Source organism: Phocoena phocoena, chromosome X (assembly GCF_963924675.1).
Source record: "Phocoena phocoena chromosome X, mPhoPho1.1, whole genome shotgun sequence".
NCBI classification, from domain to species: domain Eukaryota; kingdom Metazoa; phylum Chordata; class Mammalia; order Artiodactyla; family Phocoenidae; genus Phocoena; species Phocoena phocoena.
The window spans coordinates 129,278,776-129,302,148 of NC_089240.1; the positions used below are offsets into that span (position 1 = coordinate 129,278,776).

General features: G+C 44.2%; 1 protein-coding gene across 2 annotated transcripts in view; it reads right to left on the bottom strand.

Annotated features, from left to right (window-relative positions):
- The window catches only part of GAB3 (GRB2 associated binding protein 3), a 60,104-nt gene that overhangs the window by 11,966 nt on the left and 24,765 nt on the right, over window positions 1-23,373 (bottom strand). For both annotated transcript variants that reach the window (XM_065901177.1, XM_065901176.1), the window contains exons 2-7: window positions 18,870-19,173; window positions 16,576-16,789; window positions 15,710-16,188; window positions 2,940-2,995; window positions 2,245-2,464; window positions 132-213 (exon numbers count right to left, since the gene is read on the bottom strand). In XM_065901177.1, the coding sequence (XP_065757249.1) occupies window positions 132-213; window positions 2,245-2,464; window positions 2,940-2,995; window positions 15,710-16,188; window positions 16,576-16,789; window positions 18,870-19,173 (1,355 nt within the window). The remainder of the gene's footprint in view (window positions 1-131; window positions 214-2,244; window positions 2,465-2,939; window positions 2,996-15,709; window positions 16,189-16,575; window positions 16,790-18,869; window positions 19,174-23,373) is intronic.

Below are 23,373 nucleotides of genomic sequence, written 5' to 3' on the forward strand. Positions count from 1 at the left end.
CTCGGGATAATAAATCCCATCCCTCATTCGACTTAAGCTAGATCGAGTGGGCTTTGACTACCTTTAACCACCGAGGCCTGAGTAATGCTGGGAGTGCACCGGATGAGGCCCCTATGAGCAATCAGACTCACCAAGGCACAGTGCTGGTCCTGGTGAGAGACGTGTGTTCCCGGATGGTGGAGAGGCTTTTCAGGTCCAGGGGAGGTGACCGTGCTACAAGATAACACATGACAACCAACATGGTAAGTTCTCAGGGGTTCAAGGCCAGAAACTGAAGACTATAAAACAATGACATTCCATCAGATCCACATTTACTTACAAGCAGTGCCAATGGTGAGCGTGCTTTTTGCTGTCCTACTCTTCCCTGCCTCACTGGGGGTAGAGGGGACAACCACCGAGCCAGTGGCCACATGATCAGCTGGGCTTACATCCAGTCACTACACACTTACCGAGAACTCACTGTCAGGCATGGTTCTAGGTGTCCCAAACTGAAACTGTACCTTTCTTCCCCATCTCTCTGCCTTAGAGTCATCTTCGGATCTCAGCTCAACAGGTCCTGCTTAGGAGGAAAGCCTTCTTTGACCTCCAGGCAAGATAAGGCCCAGCTCATGGGCTGTCATGAGTTCCTGTGCTTACCCTTCACAGCACTCGCCCACTTCGTGACGATACATTCAGCTGTGATGATCTGATTCGGCTCTAGACTGACCGCGTTCTGGGAGCACAGGGTTTTCTGGCTTGTTCACTGCAGTAGCCTTGGCATCCCATTCCCCCTCAGCTGCCCGACTTGCTGAGTTGGTCGTGAGCGTATTCCTCTATTGCTGCCTTGACCAGCTTGGTTTTCTAGCTCTTTCCTCCACTAGGCCACACAGGTGGAGAGTGTTTAACTCCGCTCCATATTGCCAGTGACTTTCGTGCTGCTCATTCAGTTGCCCGGGAGCCTCAGACCTGCCAGGTGCTGAGCTGAAAAGGACATATGCGTCGTGTAGTCCCCGGGGAGAAGGTCTCTCCTGGCTGTGATGCACCCTGGTCTCGGCTTCACTGACCAGCCGCCTCCTGGCTTCACCCCCTGCCTCTCCTGCTTGGGCCGCAGGGTCCAACCCCGGAGCCACACGTTTAAGAACCAGCCCCTCCTGGCCCAGGCGTCCCAATTAATCCACAACCACACGTCCAACCAAAATCTCTGCGCCTCCATCACTAGGTCTTTTAGAGCTCTAACATCCAACGTGGTAGCCACTAGCCTCATGTGGCTATTGAAATTTAAATGCATTAAAATTAAATAAAATTTAAAACTTCAGCTCCTCAGTTGCACTGGCCACGTTTCACTTGTTCAACAGCCACATTTTCCTCGTTACAGAAAGTTCTGTTGCACAGCGTTGCTACAGAAAAGTCACTGAGCGAAACAACAGTATCTACCTCAAAGTTACAGGTCCCTGTGAAATGGTTTCTGGCCAGCCTGAATGGCTACTTCCTCTAAAGCTCACGAGACAGGGTCTGTTCTCCTATTTAGTACCTATTGAATAACTCTACTTTTTCTTCCAGGTGGTTTGGACATATCTTTCTCCCTGCTTGCTCGCTCATCTGTGCCTCTCCCAGAAATGTGATTTGACTCGAATTGAAGAGGGGGAGCCTGGAGAGGACCGGGCATAAGCAGACGACTTAGTTCCAGCTCTGGGCGGGGCCACCTGAAGCAGCAGAGCCGGCGATGGAGCCAATGGAGTGTCAGGGGTCGCGGTCACGGTACCAGGTATTTCCTTGGAATCGCCCAGCCCTACTGGGCAGGTGACGACGAGCGAAAAAGGAAGTTGGCAAGTTACCCTGACCTGCTTTTGCTCGTTCCCTCTTCGCCCTCCTCCCTGCCTGTTCCGGCCACTCACCTCTACGTGCCCCCGCCCCACACACCTCTTCTGCCGGGCGCTAGCAGGGCACTGAGTGATGTGGCATGCGACCAGGTGTGTATCAGGAATCAGTGTCAAAGGCCATTCTTGGCTGCCTTACACAAGGTGGACGCCTTTGTTAGGGAAGCAGCCAAAGATGAGTCCTCTGGAGTGAACTTGGCTCCAAGTTCATCCTTAGGATCCTCCCCACTCAATCCCAGCCACTTCTCCCTGCCCTTGTGCTTCCCAGGCCTCTGGGCTGGTTTCTCTAGTGTCCCCTTCCCAGAGATGGTCAGGAGGGAAGCTTTGCCACACAGCCACCAGACCTTGCTCCCCAGTCCCACACAGCAGGCCTGGGGAAGTAACTTACGTTTCCTCTGAGGCTTGAGATCTCTATTCACGGGGGGAGGCTCCAGGTCCGCCGGGAGCTTGGGCAATGGGCTGGAGATGCTTCCTGAGCTCATTGGGATGTAGTCGTCAGGGCTGCAGTGGGGTCCGAGAGCAGAGGCGGCGGCCTGGGGGCTCATGAGCACGTAGCTGTCCTCAGTGCTGGCGGAAGCTGGAGGGGACATTGGGAAGAACCTGCACGGCTGCAAGGGAAAGCACAGAATAGCCATGGAAACTGCTTCCAGTGGGCAGCTTCGGCTGCACATGGCACTCCAGTTGCAGATTTTCCAAGAATAACTTTGAACTTCCTTAGGAAAGTCAGACAAGCCTCTAACTCAAGCTCTGCCTCTGGATTTATCGTGTGAGGTAGGTGATGACTCGCCTAGATCTCATGCTAGAAGACAGAGGTTAATGAATTTATGCAAATGCTTTAAGTATCATGTGATGACTTCAGCAGGTACCCCAAGTTTGGGGAAGCGTCTGGACCATTAGAACTGGCAGGGTCCTCAGAGCACACAAAGTCCAGTAGCTCCCGACAAGTTTAAGCCTTAATGGGAGACTGGAGGGGTCCTCAGAGATTCACAGTGCTGTCTTAAAAGACATCATGGGAACATAAATAGGTCAGGCTATTTTTCTGGTAAAAACTGAGGCTTAAAGAAACTCAAGTACCAAACTTACCAAATTTAAACTTAGCCGCTTATCTCGGTGTCTTAAAGATTGGCCTTCTACATCACCTGCAAGAAACAAGCAGTGTGGTGAAAAATGCGGACAACATCAATTGACACTAGGCTCCAAGTACCTATGCACCTCAGGGCCCTGTGTGCAGCTCCAGGGAGGGAGAGAGACTTGCTATTGAGTCTAGCTGGGCAGTCAGAACACCTTCCCCCCACAGATGGAAAGCGGACCAGATTTTGAAGAGGTTGCTGTATGATGGCTTCAGTTCTCTCTGTGAACTGGGGAGAGTCAGAGCCAGTAATTAACAAATGCTCGTTGCATTTGTTACATGAATTTTCTGCACTTAGAGATGGTAGAGACAGAGCTGGAGGTCTGAGGAGAGGGCAGCAGGCGTGAAATAGTCCTTGTGATGAGCAGCAGCGTGAATCGGTGACCATGAATTTCTGAAGCAAGAGTCAGCACCTCAGGTACAGATCCGGAGAGAGAGGAGAGCTGGATGAATCCAGGATCAGACATTTGTGAGACGGACGTGACATAAACAGTGTGACGTAAACATTTAGAATAGCTGTTGAACTGAAATAGGAGATGTCCAGAAGGTAGCAAGATATATGGTCCTAGATGCAAATGAGACCTGCTCAGAGATGGCAGTCAAAACCTCAGAGGAGAGGACATGATCTAGGCTGTAGATGTTGAGAAAAGGTTAAATATAAAATCCTAGAGACTCTCAATATTCACAGCGTAGGAAGATGAGCACTGGCTCATGCTGAGAGAGAGCAAGTGGAGGAGGAGGAAAGGCAGGGGCCCTGAACTGCGAGAGCCCATGGGAGGAGACGGCGGCCGGTGGCGGGGAACACCGCCAAAAAGGGCCCTCAGCACGTGGGCACCGGAGCAAAGTGTCTCCCTAGAACTTGGACATGTGGAAAAGCCAGGCTGCCTCTGAGAAATAAACTGAAGAGTCAACATCATCTTAAAGCAAGAGAATAACTCCCAGCTCAGAATGATGTGATGGAGATTGATGGAATTAAGACCAGACACTATCAAACTCTCAGAGGAAAACTTAGGTAGAACACTCTCTGACATAAATCGCAGCAAGATTCTTTCTGACCCACCTCCTAGAGAAATGGAAATAAAAACAAACAAATGGAACCTAATGAAACTTCAAAGCTTTTGCACAGCAAAGGCAACCATAAACAAGATCAAAAGACAACCCTCAGAATGGGAGAAAATATTTGCAAACGAAGCAACTGACAAAGGATTAATCTCCAAAATTTACAAGCAGCTCATGCAGCTCAGTAGCAAAAATAAAAAACAATCAAAAAAATGGGTGGAAGACCTAAATAGACATTTCTCCAAATAAGACATACAGATGGCCAACAAACATGAAAAGATGCTCAACATCACTAATTATTAGAGAAATGCAAATCAAAACTACAATGAGTTATCACCTCACACCGGTCAGAATGGCCATCATTAAAAAGTCTACAAATAACAAATGCTGGAGAGGGTGTGGAGAAAAGGGAACCCTTATGCACAGTTGGTGGGAGTGTAAATTGATACAGCCACTATGGAAAACAGTATGAATGTTACTTAAAAAACTAAAAATAGAGCTGTGACTCAGCAATCCCACACCTGGGCGCATACACAGAGAAAAACAACTCAAAAAGATACATACACCCCAATGTTCATTGCAGCACTAGTTACAATAGCCAGGACATGGAAGCAACCTACATGCCCATCGACAGAGGAATGGATAAAGAAGATGTGGTACATATATACAATGGAATATTAGCCATAAAAAGGAATGAAATTGGGCCATTTGTAGAGACATGGATGGACCTAGACAGTGTCATACACAGAGTGAAGTAAGTCAGAAAGAGAAAAACAAATATCACATATTAACCCATATATGTGGAAACTAGAAAAATGGTATATATTATCCTATTTGCAAAGCAGAAATACAGACACACATGTAGAGAAGAAACGTATAGACACCAAGGGGGAAGGGGGGTGTGGGATGAACTGGGAGATTGGGATTGACATATATACACTATTGATGTTATGTGTAAAATAGATAACTAATGAGAACCTACCGTATAGCACAGGGTAACCTACTCAATGCACTGTGGTGACGTGAACGGGAAGGGAGTCCAAAAGGGAGGGGGCATATGTATATGTATACGGCTGATTCATTTTGCTGTACAGTAGAAACTAACACAACATTGTAAAGAACTATTCTCCAATAAAAATTAATTTTATAAAATATTGAAATCATAATCCAAGAAAAGGTCTACAAATAAAGTAACACTTGAATCTAATATTGAAAGGGCCCATCAAGTACCTGGAATAAATAAATGGTCAATTCTACCCAGAATGTAGAATCTATTAAAACATTATATCAATAAAAATGACAGAATGAAACAGATGAATTAAATAACCAGTTCAAAGCTAAAAAAGAACAATAGAGAAAATGAAAAGAAATTATAAAATAAAGATAAAAGCAAAAAATAATAGAGTACAGAGAAATAGTGGAATTAATTTTTTTTTTTTTTTTTTTTTTTTTTTTTTGCAGGCCTCTCACTGCTGTGGCCTCTCCCGTTGCGGAGCACGGGCTCCGGACACGCAGGCTCAACGGCCATGGCTCACGGGCCCAGCCACTCCGCAGCATGTGGGATCTTCCCGGACCGGAGCACAAACCCGTGTCCCCTGCATCGGCAGGTGGACTCTCAACCACTGCGCCCCCAGGGAAGCCCTGGAATTAATTTTTAAAAATCAAAATCTTGGTTTCCTGGGGAAAAAATATAACCTAAAGGCAACCGACTAGCCAATCTAATCAATAAAAGAGGAGGGCACAAATATGCAAAATAAGAATTGACAAGGAAAAAATCATCATTGAAACAGAGGAAACTTTTTTAAAAAGAGACAATTCTGCATGCCTTTACACAAATAAATTTTAAAATCTAGATGAAATGGATAATTTTCAAAAACATACACCACAGCAAAATTGACACAAAAAATTTCCAAAGACTAAAATAGACAAAGTTACGAAGATCAGATGGTTTCAACAGACAATTTTACCAAAACTTCAAAGACCAGACAGTCCCAGTGCTTCACAAATTTGGTCAAGAGTTTAGAAAATCAAGGAATATTTCTAATTCTTTTTATGAAGCAAGTATAACTTTGGTAGCTAAACCTGATAAACATAAAATATATCAGAAAAGTACAGACTAATATCACTTATGATTAACAATGCAAAAATCCTAAATAAAATATTAGCAAACGTCACACCCTCTTTGAACCATTACTGTAAAACTTCTCACTACCCTCTCCAAGTTGGGACACACAGTTTTAAGGGTATTCGCCTGCTGCGGCCCCCTTTGCCTGGCAAAGCAATAAAGCTATTCTTTTCTACTTCACCCTGCAAAAAATATTAGCAAACAGAGGAAGGTGGTATTACCGGAGTGGCTGAATGAGGAGCTCAGAAAAGCCATTCTCCAAAAAACAATGATACAAGTGTACAAAACTATTTTTAAAAAGTCAAGCACAACTATTTGGGGACTCTGAAAATTTACCAAAAGCATACAACAAAATTGTTGTATATTATATTGGGAAGGATTTATTGGAAAAAAAAAACAACCACTGGACATCTGGTAAGAACACTGAGAATCTGTGGCATTTTAGCTTGGGGTGCTCCCATACCCCTCACCAGCTCACTCAGAAGTAGTTCTACCAGGGCAAGGCAAGTCGTGAAGACCAGAAGCTTCTTTGCCAAAGGGATCTAATTTGATTTGGATCAAAGCATATAAAAAACTCCATTCCTCTAGGTACTATCAAAAGCATTCCAACAATTCATTTCATTGGGGTTCCAGGAGAAAAGAGAGAGAAAAGCATTGAAAATGTATTTGCAGAACATATGGCTGAAAACTTCCCAAACCTAAAGAAGGAAACAGATATCCAGGTACAGGAGGCACAGGGGGTTCCAAACAAAATGAACCCAAAGACTCACACCAAGACACATCATAATTAAAATGGCAAAAGTTAAAGATAAAGAGAGAATTCTAAAAGCAGCAAGAGAAAAATAGTCATTTACAAGGAAATCCCCATAAGGCTATCAGCTGATTTCTCTGCAGAAACTTTGCAGGCCAGAAGAGAGTGGAGTGATTGATTCAAAGTCCTAAAAGGGAAAAACCTGCAACCTAGGATAATCTACCCAGCAAGATCATCATTCAGAATCGAAGGAGAGATAAAGAGCTTCTCAGACAAGCAAAAACTAAAAGAGTTCATCAATACTAAACCTACCTTAAAACAAATGTTAAAAGGTCTTCTCTAAGCAGAAAAGAAGGAAAAATCTATAGGAAAAGGGAAATCCCACTAGGAAAGGCAAATATATAGTAATGACTGAGGATCAACCACTTAAATAAGCCAGTACAAATATTACAATACAAAAAATTATAAAATCAACTATAACTACAATAAAGAGTTAAGGTATAGACATGAAGATGTAAAATATGACATCAAAAACGCAAAATGTGGGGGAAGGGAGTAAAAAATGTAGATCTTCTAGAATTTGTTTGAACTTAAATGACTATCAGTTTAAAACAAGTAGATAGGGCTTCCCTGGTGGCGCGGTGGTTGAGAGTCCGCCTGCCGATGCAGGGGACACGGGTTCATACCCCGGTCCGGGAAGATCCCACATGCCACGGAGCGGCTGGGCCTGTGAGCCATGGCTGCTAAGCCTGCGCGTCCGGAGCCTGTGCTCTGCAACAGGAGAGGCCACAACAGTGAGGGGCCCGTGTACCACAAAAAAAAAAAAAAAAAAAAAAAAAAAAAAAAACCAAGTAGATACAGTTATAGGTCAACATATATGAACCCAATGATAACCACAAATGAAAAACCTACAATAGATACACAAAGACTAAAAAGAAAGGAACACAAACATAACACTAAAGAAAATCACCAAACCACAAGGGAAGACACAAAAAGAAGAAGAAATGAACAGAGAAGACCTACAAAAACAACAAGAAAACAAGCAATAAAATGGAAATAAATACATATCTATCAATAATTACTTTAAATGTCAATGGGCTAAATGCTCCAATCAAAAGACATAGGTGGGCTGATCAGATTAAAAACAAGATTCTTCAATATGCTACCTACAAGAGACTCACTTCAGGGCTAAAGACACACAAAGACTGAATGTGAAGGGGTGGAAAAAAATATTTCATGCCAACAGAAATAACAGAAAAAGTGTGAGTAGCAATACTTCTATCAGACAAAACAGACTTTAAAACAAAAGCTATAACAAAAGACAAAGAAGGACACTATATAATGATAAAGGGATCGATAAAAAAGAGGATATTACACTCATTAACAAATATGCACCCAATACAGGAGCCCCTAAATATATAAAGCAAATACTAACAGACATAAAGGAAGAAATTGACAGTAACACAATAATAGTAGGGGATTTTTACATCCCACTGACATCAATGGACAGATCATCCAGACAGAAACTCAGTAAGGCAACAGTGGTCTTAAATGACACAATAGACTGGTTGGACTTAATAGATATCTACAGGACATTCAATCCCAAAACAGCAGAATACACATTTTTTTTCAAGTGCACATGGAATGTTCTCCAGGATAAATCACATGCTAGGCCACAGAACAAGTCTCAACACATTTAAGAGGATAGAAATTATATCAAGTATTTTTCCAACAACAGTATGAAACTAGAAATCAATTATAGAAAGAAAAATAGGAAAAGCACAAATGTGTGGAGACTAACCAGTATGCTAATAAGGATCAATGGGTCAATGAAGAAGTCAAAGAGGAAATCAGAAAATAACTCGAGACAAGTTAAAATGGAAACACAATACTCCAAAATCTATGGAATGCAGCAAAAGCAGTTCTAAGAGGGAAGTTTACAGCAATACAGGCCTTCCTCAAGAAACAAGAAAAATCTCAAATAAACAACCTAACCTACCACCTAAAAGAATTAGAAAAAGAAGAACAAACAAAGGCCAAAGTCAGCAGAAGAAAGGAAATAATAAAGATCAGAGAGGAAATAAATAAAATAGAGATAAAAAAAACAATAGAAAAGATCAATGAAACCAAAAGCTGCTTTTTTGAAAAGATAAACAAAATTCATAAACCTTTAGCCAGGCTCACCAAGAAGTAAAGAGAGAGGGCCCAAATTAACAAAATAAATGAAACAAGAGAAATAACAACTGATACCACAGAGATTAAAAAAATCATAAAAGAATAGTACAAATAGTTACATGCCAAAGAATTGGAAAACCTAGAAGAAATGGACAAATTTCTAGAAATATACAACCTGCCAAGACTGAAACAAGAAGAAACACACAATTTGAACAGACCAATCACTAGTAGTGAAAATGAATTTGTATTAAAAAAAAAAAAACTCCCAGAAAATAAAACCCCAAGGCCAAATGGCTTCACAGGGGAATTCTAACAAACATATAAAGAAGAACTAATACTTATCCTTCTCAAACTATTCCAAATAATTGAAGAGGACGGAACACTCCCCAGTTCATTCTACAAGGCCACCATTACCTTGATACCAAAACCAAACAAAGACACTACAGAAAAAGAAAATTACAGGTCAATATCTTTGATGAATATAGATGCAAAAATCCTTAATAAATATTAGCAAACTAAATCCAACAATATATAAAAAGGATCATATACCATCAAAGAATCAAGTTGGATTTATTCCAGAAACACAAGGATGGTTCAATTTTCACAAATCAATCAATGTGATACACCACATTAACAAAAGGAAGGATAAAAATCACATGATCATCTCAATAGATGCAGAAAAATCATTTGATAAAATTCAACATCCATTCATGATAAAAACTCTCTTCAAGGTGGGTATAGAGGGAACGTATCTCAACACAGTAAAGGGAATTTATGACAAACCCACAGCTAACAGTATACTTAACAGTGAAAAGCTGAAAACCTTTCCTCTAAATTCAGGAACAAGACAAGGATGCCCACTCTTGCCACTTCTATTTAACATAGTATTGGAAGTCCTAGCCACAGCAGTCAGACGAGAAATAGAAATAAAAAGCAACCAAATTGGAAAGTAAAACAGTCAGTATTTGCTGATGACATGACACTTTATATAGAAAACCCTAAAGTCTCCACAAAATCTATTAGAACTGATAAATGAATTCAGCAAAGTTGCAGCATACAAGATTAATATACAGAAATCTGTCATATTTCTATACACTAATAATGAACTATCAGAAAGAGAAAGCAAGAAAATGGTCCTGTTTAAAATCGCATCAAAAAGAATAAACTTAACCAAGGAGGTGAAAGACCTATACTCTGAAAGCTATGCAACACTGATGAGGGAAACTGAAGGTGATACAAACTAATGAAAAGACATCTTGCGCTCTTGGATTGGAAAAATTAATATTGTTAAAGTGTCCATACGACCCAAAGCAATCTACAGATTTAATGCAATCCCTATCAAAATACCCATATTTTTCACAGAACTGGAACAAATAATCCCCAAATTCATACGGATCTTGACCCTGAATGAAACTATGAAAGACCCTGAAATGCCAAAGCAATCGGAGGGAAAAGAACAAAGCAGGAGGCATAACCCTCCCAGACTTAACACAATACTACAAAGCTACATTAATCAAAACAGAATGATACTGCCACAAAAACAGACACATAGATCAATGCAACAGAATAGAGAGCTCAGAAATAAACCCACACACCTATGGTCAATTAATCTACAACAAAGGAGGCAAGAATATACAGTGGAGAAAAGACAGTCTCTTCAATAAGTGGTGCTGGGAAAGCTGGACAGCTACATGTAAAACAGTGAGATTAGAACATTTCCTCACACCATATACAAAAATAAACTCAAAATGGATTAAAGACCTAACTGCAAGACCTGAAACCATAAAACTCCTAGAAGAGAACATAGAACACTCTTTGCCATAAATCATAGCAATATTTTTTGGATCTAACTTCTAAGGAAAAGAAATAAAGGCAAAATAAACAAACAGGACCTAATTAAACTTAAAAAGCTTTTGCACAGCAAAGGAAACCACCAACAAAACAAAAAGCAACCTGCAGAATGAGAGAAAATATTTGCACATGATATGACCAACAAGGGTTTAATATTCAAAATATATAAACAGCTCATAAAACTCAATGTCAAAAAAACAAACAACCTGATTTAAGAATGGGCAAAAGAAGGGAATAGACATTTTTCCAAAGAAAACATACAGATAGCCAACAGGCACATGAAAAGATGCTCCAAATTTCTAATTATTAGAGAAGTGCAAATCAAAACCACAATGAGGTATCACGTCATACCTGTCAGAATGGCTATCATCAAAAGGCAACAAGGGCTTCCCTGATGGTGCAGTGGTTGAGAGTCCGCCTGCCGATGCAGGGGACATGGGTTTGTGCCCCGGTCTGGGAAGATCCCACATGCCGCGCAGCGGCTGGGCCCGTGAGCCATGGCTGCTGAGCCTGTGCGTCCAGAGCCTGTGCTCCGCAACGGGAGAGGCCACAGCAGTGAGAGGCCCGCGTACAGCAAAAAAAAAAAAAGGCAACAAATAACAAAGGCTGGTGAGGATGTGGATAGAAGGGAACCCTTGTACACTGTTGGTGGAAATGTAAATTGGTGTAGTCACTATGGAAAATAGCATGAAGGTTCCTCAGAAAACTAAAACTAGAGCTACCATATGATCCAGCAATCCCACTGCTGGGCAAATATCAGGAAAAAATGAAAACTCTAATTCGAAAAGACACATACACCCCAATGTTCATAGCAGCAGTATTTAAAATAGCCAAGACATGGAAGCAACCTAAGTGTCCATCAACAGAGGAATGGATAAAGAAAATGTGGTACATATATACAATGGAATATTACTCAGCCATAAAAATGAATGAAATTCTACCATTTGCAGTAATGTGGATGGCTCTTATGCTTAGTGAAATAAGTAAGTCAGACAGAGAAAGACAAATACTGTATGATATCATTTGTATGTGGAATCTAAAAAATAAAACAAATAATGTATTATAGCAAAGCGGAAGCAGACTCAAAACAAATAAATGTATTATAGCCAAACGGAAGCAGACTCATAGATATAGAGAACAAACTAGTGTTTACCAGTGGGGAGAGGGAAAGGGGGAGGGGCAAGATAAGGTAGGGGATTAAGAGGTACAAACTACTATGCATAAAATAGATAAGCAACAAGGATATATTGTACAGCACAGGGAATTATAGCCATTACTTTGGAATAACTTTTTTTTTTTGGCCATGCTGCACAGATTGCAGGATCTCAGTTCCCCAACCGGGGACTGAACCCGGGCCCCGGCAGTGACAGCACTGAGTTCTAACCACTGGGATGCCAGGGAATTCCCTGTAATAACTTTTAATGGAGTATAATCTGTAAAAATACTGAATCACTATGCTAGACACCTGAAACTAATATAATATTGTTAACCAACTATACTGCAAAAAATAATTGGCCAGTGAAGTTCTTCACGTTAACAGGATAAAGGAAAAAAAATCACATGATCATAAAGTGTTTCAATAAATTCAATACCCTTTCATGATTTTTAAAAATAACATTTGGCAAAGTAGGAATATCAGAGAATGTCCTTAATCTAATGAATGGTGTCTACAAAAGTCTGCTGCAAACCACATTAGAATGGTGAGACACTGGAAGCTTTCCATGTGAGACTGGGAATAAGGCAAGGATCCCTGTAATTAATACTACTATTCAAAGATGTCCTGGCCTTCCTAGCCCAAGCACTGACATAGGAAAAAGAAAATGAAAGATATGTTATAAAAGAAAAAACAAAGTTATTAGTATTTGCATGTGATATGTTTGTATACAAAGAAAATGCAAATAAATATATAGTTTAGGAAAGGTAGATACAAAATATAAAGCTTATTTATTTGCATGCAACAGCAAAGAAATTATTTAAAGTAAAATACCATTCGCAATCACGTAAAAATAACAAATGCATGGGAATACATTAATGAGATATGCAAGACTTCACTAAAAACCATATAAATTACAGACAGAAATAAAATAAGAAGGGGAATTCCCTGGTGGTTCAGTGGTTAGGACTCTGCGCTTTCACTCCTAGTTGAGAGGATGGTATTGGGGGAGGGGGAATTGGATGAAGGTCTGAAGGTGGTCAAAAAGTACAAACCTCCAGTTCTAAGATAAATAAATACTAGGGATGGAATGCAGGACAAGATAAATATAAATAACAGTGCTGCATGTCATACATGAAAGCTGTTAACAAGAGCAACTCCTGGGCTTCCCTGGTGACACAGTGGTTGAGAGTCCGCCTGCCGATGCAGGGGACACGGGTTCGTGCCCCGGTCCGGGAAGATCCCACATGCCGCGGAGCGGCTGGGCCCGTGAGCCACAACTACTGAGCCAGTGCGTCCGGAGCCTGTGCTCCGCAATGGGAGAGGCCACAACAGTGAGGGGTCCGCGTACCACAAAAAGAGTAACTCCTAAGAGTTCTCATCAGAAGGAAATTTTTTTTTCTATTTGTTTAATGTTGTATCTACATGAGATGATAGATGCTCACAAAACTTACTGTGGTCATCATTTCACCATGTATATAAGTCAGATCATTCTGTATTCCTTAAACTCATACAGTGCTGTACATCAATTACATCTCAATAAAACCGGAAGAAAAATAAAAGAAGGATAAGGGATGTAGGCATGATAGATCCCAGTGGGCCTTGCATGCTATGCTAAAAAATTTAGATTTTATCCCAAGTGCAAAGAGAAGTCGTTAGATTGGTTTTTTTGTTGTTGCTTTTGTTTTTGTTTTTTTTTTGCGGTACGCGGGCCTCTCACCGTTGTGGCCTCTCCCGCTGCGGAGCACAGGCTCCGGACGCGCAGGCCCAGCAGCCATGGCCCACGGGCCCAGCCGCTCCGCGGCACGCGGGATCCTCCCGGACCGGGGCAGGAACCCGCGCCCCCTGCACCAGCAGGCGGACTCTCAACCACTGCGCCACCAGGGAAGCCCTAGATTGGATTTTAGCAAGGAACTGACTATCTGATTTACATTTTTTAAGAGACCACTTGACTGCGTGTGGAAAACAGATTAGAGGCAGGCAAGAATGGTGGTGGTGTGACCTCAGGATAACGAGTTGTATTACAGTAAATATATTCAGATTTCATTTATGCTTTAAAAAGAAGAGATAGTATGTATTTCTGTATTGTTTAATCGTTTCCAGAAATTCTTCCTGTTCGACACTGTTTGGGCAGAACCAGCAAGGTGGCTGAATCCCAAAATCGTCATGAAATCAAGAAATTACACCATGACGACTTGGAGAGCAAGCAGCTGAATGCAACAGAATGTGTTGCACTTGCAAAAAAGTGACGACTGACAACACGACCCCCCGCTTGCGTCATTTCACTGAGACTCATCACCTGAATAAGAGGTGAGATCCATCAACGAATTGGGTGGCCACGACACCAGCTTGTGTCTCTTTGACAAGCACACCTTGGAACACGGTGACAATGAGCCAGCCTCGGCGGGTGACTTCCCTGGTCGCCAAGGCGGGGCATGAATGTCGTGGTTACCTTTACCTTTTCTGTAAGTTGTACCAAAACACCCACTTAAGTTCTTTCATTTCTACTATTCCTTCCAATAAAATAATTTAGTAGCCCCTCCCCCCCAAAAAAAGAGAGTGGCAGTGGTGCAGGCTGGAGCAGGGGCCCCGATGGGAGACAGCAGAGCTGAGATGCAGACACCCCGCCACGGGCACTTCACCGATGGCAGAGGGGGGCTGGAGAGCCTCGGGGACAATCAAGGCTGCCAGGTCACTGGAGCCCCACGAGGATGATAACGAACCTGACCCCACTCTGCCGCCACGTACAGACATCGGTTCCTGGGGGAGCTCCATGTGGAAGGCACAACAATCCATGGGACGTGTCCCCTCTGCCTTATCAGCGCCATTTGGCTTCCATCCAGCACTGTTGTTTTGGTCTTTGTTTCATGGTCAAAACCTCCATTTCAATGAGTTTTAGCCTTTGTTTACCTTCGTGTGAAAGAATCCAATGTTTGGATGGAGATAGAGAAGAGGAGAGGGGAGAGAGGGAGAGAGAGGGAGGGAGAGAGAGAGTGTGTGCATGCAAGGCAGCCCTGTGAGAAGCAACAGAGTTCCAGAAAAAGGCCAAACAGGGACCAAGCCGATAGGGCTAGGTTAGCATTACCTTGGTGGTGATAGCTTGGCAAAAAGTCACATCACTTCAGCCAGGTAGAATTTGGAAAGAACATGTCAGGTGGGATGATGGATGAAGCGGATTGGATTGTTGAAAAATAGAGACAAGAGGTATGGTTTCCCACCTCAGTGCTCAGTCTGCATGTGAAAGGAAACGGATGGAACTGGGCCCAGCTTTGGCAAAAGACACCGCCTTCTGTACCAAGTGGATCCCGGAGTGGCTCCAAACAAACACCAGGAGCGTGGTCTCGTGTGGGCAAGGGCATGACTAGGGGACCAGGGATCTGACTTCTTTCAGCATCTACAGGGACCCACGTATACCTCTCCCGGTGGGGCGGGTGGGGAGCCTGGGAGTGAGGGCTGCTGCTCGGGGTGTGCGCTTCCACCCAGAGCCTGACCCTGCCGGGACACTGGACTGGCCTGAGCAAAGGATGCTGGACAATGTCCCCATGTGGACACAAGGAGGAAAGAGAAGCCAGGCTTCTCTCGGTACCGAAGCTTAGCATCTGACACTTACCTTTCCAGGTTCTCATGTTATCTAAACCAGAGAGAGAGATTCTTCTCGGTACCACAGTGCCGTCTGGCTTCTTGATGCTACTGGGCCCACCGCACAGGAGCTGCTCCTCGTGGCGCCGTTCAGAGAGATGGCTTGGCTTAGGGGGGCGGGGAGGTGGCGTGTTGGACATAACATCTAGTTCTTTTACCCCATAGGGCAAGGAAGCTTGGTTTTGATCTACCTGGACGGTGGAGTTTAAGGAACTTTCCAGCACTGGTAAAGAAAAGTGGTCCCTGGACGGGCCATTGACATGTCTCGTGCAGATCAGGGCAGCCGGGGGCCTCGTGGAAGGGGCCTCTTGAGAACTGTTCCCAGGGCGTGAGGGGCAGGCCAGGCTCCCGGAGGGCAGTGGCTGCAGGCCGTCCACAAAAACGTCGTCGAAGGACACCTGTTCCAGTGAGCGCTCCGAGTTTGACCAGCTGTCACATCTGGTGGGGAGACTGAGGGAAGAAAAGCACATACATTTGACTGACAGGCAGCAAGTCCCCGGCGGCGGTAGTTGATACTGCTACATCCTTGGCACCCACCCACCCATGCCTCTAATGTCGCCTCTACAACACTCGGTGACACCAACCCCTTGATGCAGGGGGAAAAAAATGGCTCGTTGATTTTTTTCATCCTCTAAGTGTAAGGTACGTCTGAAAATGCAAGGTTGGAAAGGAAAGCCACAGTGCTGAAATGCATGAGTCATTCTGCTTGGTGTGCCACAAGCTTCGGCCTCGGTAGTGGTTGATAGGGATCTGTCCCTGCCCTGACGGCAGCAGGAAGAGAGGGGAGTGCACATACACCCACTAGAAGATGCTACAGCTAAACGGCTGGAGGCGTACCTGGCGTGGTGCAGTCTTCCCGTCTCGCAGTTGGATAGAATCAGATAATCAGGAAGGAAGAGAAACTCTGACTCACTTCCGGTTTCCTCAGTGGCTACAGTACTAGTGCTTGGGTCATCTCTTGGCAGGGAGCTGACAGCAGGGGCGGTGCAAAGGGAGCTGGCGGTGGAGGGCTGCACGCAGGAAGGCGTGTGAGAGCCACTCTCCACACAATCTGCAGGAGAAATCATTTCCCAGCTGAATGTTCAAGAATGGCTAGAACACAGTTTCTCAAATGGCATCTAAGAGGCCAAAGAGAAGATGCAAATCACAGCTGGTGTTTGTACTGATGGAGACCGTTTCCCCAAGCTATAAACAATGTCTGGGGAAGAAGGCCAATGTTCCAAGAGTGAAGTGCTGAATCAATTAAGAGCAAAAAACCCAAGGGCTCTTGGCCTAAAACTCTGCAGTTAGATAGTCTTCACACAGCCTCTTCATGGCCCTCGGCCACAGCTCTGCATCACTGTTTACTCACTCAACAAATATACTCACATTTTATATATATATATATATATATATATATATATATATATATATACACACACATTTATGCATAACAAATATATGTACATAGACTTACATAAGCATTTGTGCACATATGCAGACATGCATATGTAGATATATGTCTATGTCTATATAGATACCTACTCTTCCACCTACTGTGTGCCTGGAACCGTTCTAACTCTGCCCTCACAGCGTTAATGATTGACTGTTAGTGATGTCTAAGAAAAGGAATGAAAGAAATAAAGAGTTGTGATGGCTGGAAAGCCCACATTCATAAACTCCCAATGAAAGGCCTGCTTCTATTCCCCTTTTGAACCAAGTTGGCAGGAATGCAGGATTCCTGAGTCAGAGTCGTCCAGAACTGCCTGGGTTCAAGTCCAGGCTCTAGTATATAGCTGTCCTGACCTTGGGCAAGTTACCCGCTTGCTCCAAGCTTCCTTATCTGTAAAGTGCTTATGTTCATGCTACATATGCCACAGAATCGGTCTGGGGATGAGACGAGCTAATACAGGCTTGGTTCTCAGATGACCAGTTAGCCCCTACATCCTCGTCAAAACTGAGGGGGGCTACAGGGAACAGAAGAGGTCATGGGGGGTTCCGGCTTCCTCCAACTTCAGGCCAGAGCTTTCTGTTTTCTGCCTGGTGCCTTACTTGTTTCTGTTCCCCTCAGGATATTGGGACACACGTTATGTATCTATATTTTAGCATAACTCCCAGATGAGGAAACAAACAGAGGAGACACATAACATGACACAAAATTATGTATCTGGTGTGGGCAGAATGTATGGACTGGGGTGAAGAGTGAGCAGCGGTGTGACTGAGTAGCTTCACTTAGTAAGCTTCCCTGGGTCATGAAAAGAAAAGGACTTTGCTGGCAGGAAGCACACACACCCTCACGTCTGTCTAAAGAGAGATGCAACTCTGACTCTTCTGCGCCACCTAGCGTTAGAATGTGGGTATTTCAGTGGAAGATGATAAGCACCAGTAAGGACGGAAATGCTGAAGCAACTGTAGACCATGGGATTTAGGGGCAAGGTTCTGCCGGCTAGACTAAGAGACTAAAAGAAAGCAGACTCGAAGTCTCATAGTTTGAAGATCAGGGCATAGTGCCAGGGCCTCAAGAACAAAATCCATGAAGGAGAGTTCACTGTAACCCCAAGTGCTTTATACCCAGTACATTATATAGAAAGGGCAGTGTGTGTGTGTGTGTGCGCGCGCGCGCACGTGTGTGTGTAAAAGAGAGAGAGCAAGAGTGAGAGAAAAAGAGCCTCATGGGTCATTTGCTTCCACTGCCCAGAAATGGCTCACAGCAAACTTAGAGCTCATTTCCGTTGCAGAGACCTTGAGCCACTTGGAGATAAGAGGAAACGTTACCTGCCCACGACACGTAGCTTAGTTCTGTCTTTCTACCTTCTAGTACTGAACAACCCGGTAGGCAACAGAAAAGCTGGAGTTCCTAGAATTTTTTAAAGACAGCGATATTTGATATTTCTAGAAAAACCGGCAGCAGCAGCATGGGGAAAATCAGAGCTGTACAGGACGTCCCCACCCACGTTTTGCTTTCACTGCATGCGCTCCCTGTAGCTCACGAGAGCAAAGCCAAGGTGAGGCTTTGAAGCCACCGAAGTGGCCCGTCACGCTCCAGGGGCAGCGCACGTGGCTCGGCCGCCGGGTCCTTTCCGGAGCTCCTTGGCACAAGCGCAGCGGCCCCCGCCCGCCCTTAGCCTCAGGAGCCCCCTGTCCACTCTTACCTGCACTGTCATCCAGGTGGCTGAGGTTGCAGACCTGACTGATGCTGTGCACCCACACCTGCATTTCTTCCTCCGTCTTGGCCACCAGATAGAACGTGCGAGATGCAGTCTTGACAACGAACACGAAATGGTTCTGGAATTCCTTACGAACGAAGCCCGGGCCCGCGTGCTTCCAGACGGCGCACTCGCTGAGGTCGATGGTGCGGATGGGCTTGCGGGCGCGCTGGCTGCGGTAGTACTCCAGGACGTCGCGGTCGCCGCTCAGGCGGCCCCGCCGCAGCACGAACCAGCGCCTGCGCCAGGCCTGCGGGGAGGCAAGAGGACACGGCTTCTCAGACTCCGCCGGCCGGACGAGGACACTGCCCACCGTAACAGTGAGGTGCGAGGCCCAGCCGGCGGCGTTGTCTGAAAGGACCCACGCAGCCTCTTCAAGTCGCCTTTCACCAGTGATTTTAATGATCGGTCATCACTGGGTAGCGTAGTGATGGGACTCACACCCCCAGGTCGATGAGAGCTATGCAGTCATCACAAGTGACACAGCAAAGGCGTGCAGTACAAATTTATGTGTGCCCATGCTTTTTTTGAAAAACAACAACAATAATGCAGAACAAGAAGGAAGCTTTCTTATCACTGTCTACCTCAGGCCAAGAGCCAGTATCATACACTCCAATCAGTGCCATCTAACGTGGTCATTTGACTTGTAGAGAATTGCTCAACAAGAAAAGAAGAATAGTGTACATTGGAGAGGAAAGAGGGTTACCATTAGCTGAAGTTGATGTGATTGTCTTTCTGTAAAATCCCCAAAATGAAGATTAAAATACAAGTACAATTCTCAGAGAATTAAGTAACGTGCTGGTTCTGTTTCCTATGTGACAGACTGTTTTCTAAGGGCTTTACCACAACCTATTTCATCTCCAAAACTATCCCATGGGACAGGTAACTATTTTTATGTCCATTTTATGCATGAAAACATTGAGGTTCAGAGAAATTCATGAGCCCAAGGTCACACAGCTAAGAAGCTGTACGAATAGATTTGAACTCAAGTGAGGGTGGAAGGTTCACTAAATATGAAGTAAAAAAAATAGAGGGGACTGTGGGCAATTCTTTAGAGATGTCTGACTGTAAAGGGGGAGAGCTCTGGGGTCCAGGGATTTTTTTGTAAAGATGGAAGACACTTCTGCATCCACCCCCCTAGGTCAGCCCGTCATAAGGGCTGGGGGCCGGGGCGTGGGGCAGGCACTGTCTGGCCTAAAGGATCCTCTGTTCCCTGCGGAGAAGCACCGTAACAATAGGAGAGAGCTGCCTTTAGTGCTGCAGGATATGGGAGAGCCAGACCTTGAGGTCAGATGGTCTGGCAAAGCTTACCATGACCAGAAAAGAGAAGAGAATGATGCTCTGCGCGCCACTGCAGCTTCAGGTGTGCCTGACATGTTTATATGCCCACCAGCTTTCATCCAGAGGCCGGGAGAAAAGGGAAAGGGCACCGTGTGCAGTGTTCTCAGCTCCCTTCCTGCCCAGGGGCTGGGAGATCTGAGGCAGCAGACCATCTGATGAGGCCATGAAGAGGGAGAGGGGGCTCTCACACCTGACCTGCAATCATGGCTCAGAATTGAAAGCTGCTTTGAGGCCATGGCAAGAGGCAGCATCAGAAGGGTGGCGGTCACCCCACATGGGGTTGGGACAGAGAGGAGGAAACCGTGCCTTCAATAATGGTGTAAAGCTCTAAGGAGAGATCTGGCCACTTGGAAGAGGGACAAAGCAGTGTAATTAAGTCCTTGTTTTTAAGAAAAGAGAAATAACAGCATGTTTGTAGGCTCCTGGGAGTGATGGACGAGGGAGAGAAGCATTAATCATTCAATAAATTCCTGTCACAAAAACATGGTACTGGATGGGGTGGAAGGAGCTCCCGCATCACCGTCAGGATGAGAGAACGCCCTGGGGTGCCCGGGGTACCCCAAACTTTCCAAAGGCCACTTTGGTAGGGAAATGTGAAGAGGAACTTTGTTGTACTTCCCAAAAATGATTCTAAAAGAGGAAGTCAAATTGGATGCTGAAACAAGTTTCAAGTTAACTGCTCTTAGTTTTATAGAAACACATTTCTTATCCTTTAATAACAGTGTTGGTGGGCAGGGGGGGAGGGGTCCACAATGCATCCTGCCAGATGGTGGAGATGGGGAAGGGGGTTAGAACTGGTCCCTGAAAGAGCTCACCATGTAGCTGGGATGCCGAGAGGCATGGAAATATGAAATGGATAGATTTCAACCCCGGGTAAGGAGCGCCCTGGTAGGAGAAGAATGACACAGACATTCATTCAGCAATTATCTGTTGGCACCCTAATATGCTAGCCACTGGTCAACAAGCCACGGGCCCTGCCACTCAGTCTCGTGGGCAGCAGGGGAAGTGGGCACATGGATAAACAGACAACTGCAGTCAGCGAGATCAGTGCTACAATAAGGGAGAGCCAAAATGCTACGGGCATACACAAGAGACATCCTCTGGGATGACGTGGTAGCCAAGCTGACACTGAAGAAGGGCCAAGGAAGCAGCAGCATCTAGCACAGTCTGCATGCGAAACTCGCCAGCACGCCCTCCCTCAGGTTTTGGAGGTTCCTTAAAAAACTACAAATAGAACTACCATACGACCCAGCAATCCCACTACTGGGCATATACCCTGAGAAAAGCATAATTCAAAAAGAGTTATGTACCACAATGTTCATTGCAGCTCTATTTACAACAGCCCAGAGATGGAAACAACCTAAGTGTCCATCATCTGATGAATGGATAAAGAAGATGTGGCACATATATAGAATGGAATACTACTCAGCCATAAAAAGAAACGAAATTGAGCTATTTGTAATGAGGTGGGCCTAGAGTCTGTCATACAGAGTGAAGTAAGTCAGAAAGAGAAAGACAAATACCATATGCTAACACATATATATGGAATTTAAGAAAAAAAATGTCATGAAGAACCTAGAGGTAAGACAGGAATAAAGACACAGACCTACTAGAGAATGGACTTGAGGATATGGGGAGGGGGAAGGGTGAGCTGTGACAAAGCGAGAGAGAGGCATGGACATATATACACTACCAAACGTAAAACAGATAGCTAGTGGGAAGCAGCCGCATAGCGCAGGGAGATAGCTCCGTGCTTTGTGACCGCCTGGAGGGGTGGGATAGGGAGGGTGGGAGGGAGGGAGACGCAAGAGGGAAGAGATATGGGAACATATGTATATGTATAACTGATTCACTTTGTTATAAAGCAGAAACTAACACACCGTTGTAAAGCAATTATACCCCAATAAAGATGTTAAAAAAAGAAAAGAAAAGCAAAGCAGAAATAACGTGTTCTTGGAGCTCTTTGCTAAGTAGGTGAAACCACGCTTCTGGGCTTCTGGAAGTGAGAGACATGTGACAAAGACCCTTGAAAGCAAGCAGCCAGCACCAAAGCGAAGCTCTTCGTAGTGACACTGTTCCACAAGGAAGTTATCAAAAGGACTCAGGAGCCAACCTGAAGATACTCCCACTGGTCGAAGATGGAACAATTCGAGCTTTAATAAATATAATCATTACGGTGGCTTGAAATCCATCAGATATGTTTAAATCTGGGAGTTCATCATGATATTAAAAGAGAAAAAAGAATTTGTCATCCTCAGAGGCTGTGATGGAACCACTTCATTATCTTTTCATAAATGTATTCTGCTTAACAAAGGAAAACCAATGATAGAATTAGAATCTCGCCATTCTGCTGTCCACAGTGAAATCATAGGTAGAGGTGTTCAGCCTCAACAGTTGCTAACTTATGAAGAGGAACCAGCAGACGTGAAAGTTCCACCCGCAAAGCCAGACAGTGGGAAATTCTGTGATCAAAGGCCCAGGTTCTTCAACAGATAAATGACAAGAAAAAGAAAGGACGGAGGTGATCTATGGAGTAAATGAGTCTTAAAAGATGTATGAGAAATTTTCTGTGGGATTATTTTTTATTGCAGTATAGTTGATTTCCAGGGTTGTGTTAGTTTCAGGTGTACAGCACAGCAATTCAGGTATACATATATTCTTTTCCAGATTCTTTTCCATCATAGGTTATTATGAGATAGATACTGAATATAGTTCCCTGTGCTATACGGTAGGTCCTTGTTGGTTATTTTATATATAATAGTGTGTGTATGTTAATCCCAAACTCCTAATTTATCCCTCCCCCATCCCCTTTGGTGACTATAAGTTTCTCTTCTATGTCTGTGAGTCTGTATCTGTTTTGTAAATAAGCTCATCTGTATTGCTTTTTTAGATTCCACATAGAAGTGATATCATACCGTATTTGTCTTTCTCTGTCTGACTGGCTTCACCCAGTATGATCATCTCTAGGTCCATCCCTGTTGCTGCAGGTGGCATTATTTCACTCTTTTTCATGGCTGAGTGACATTCCACTGTATTATAGTGTCTAGGGGATGCTCTTTTGAGTGATAAAAACATTTAAAAACGCAAAGAAGAGATTTCTCTGGATAGG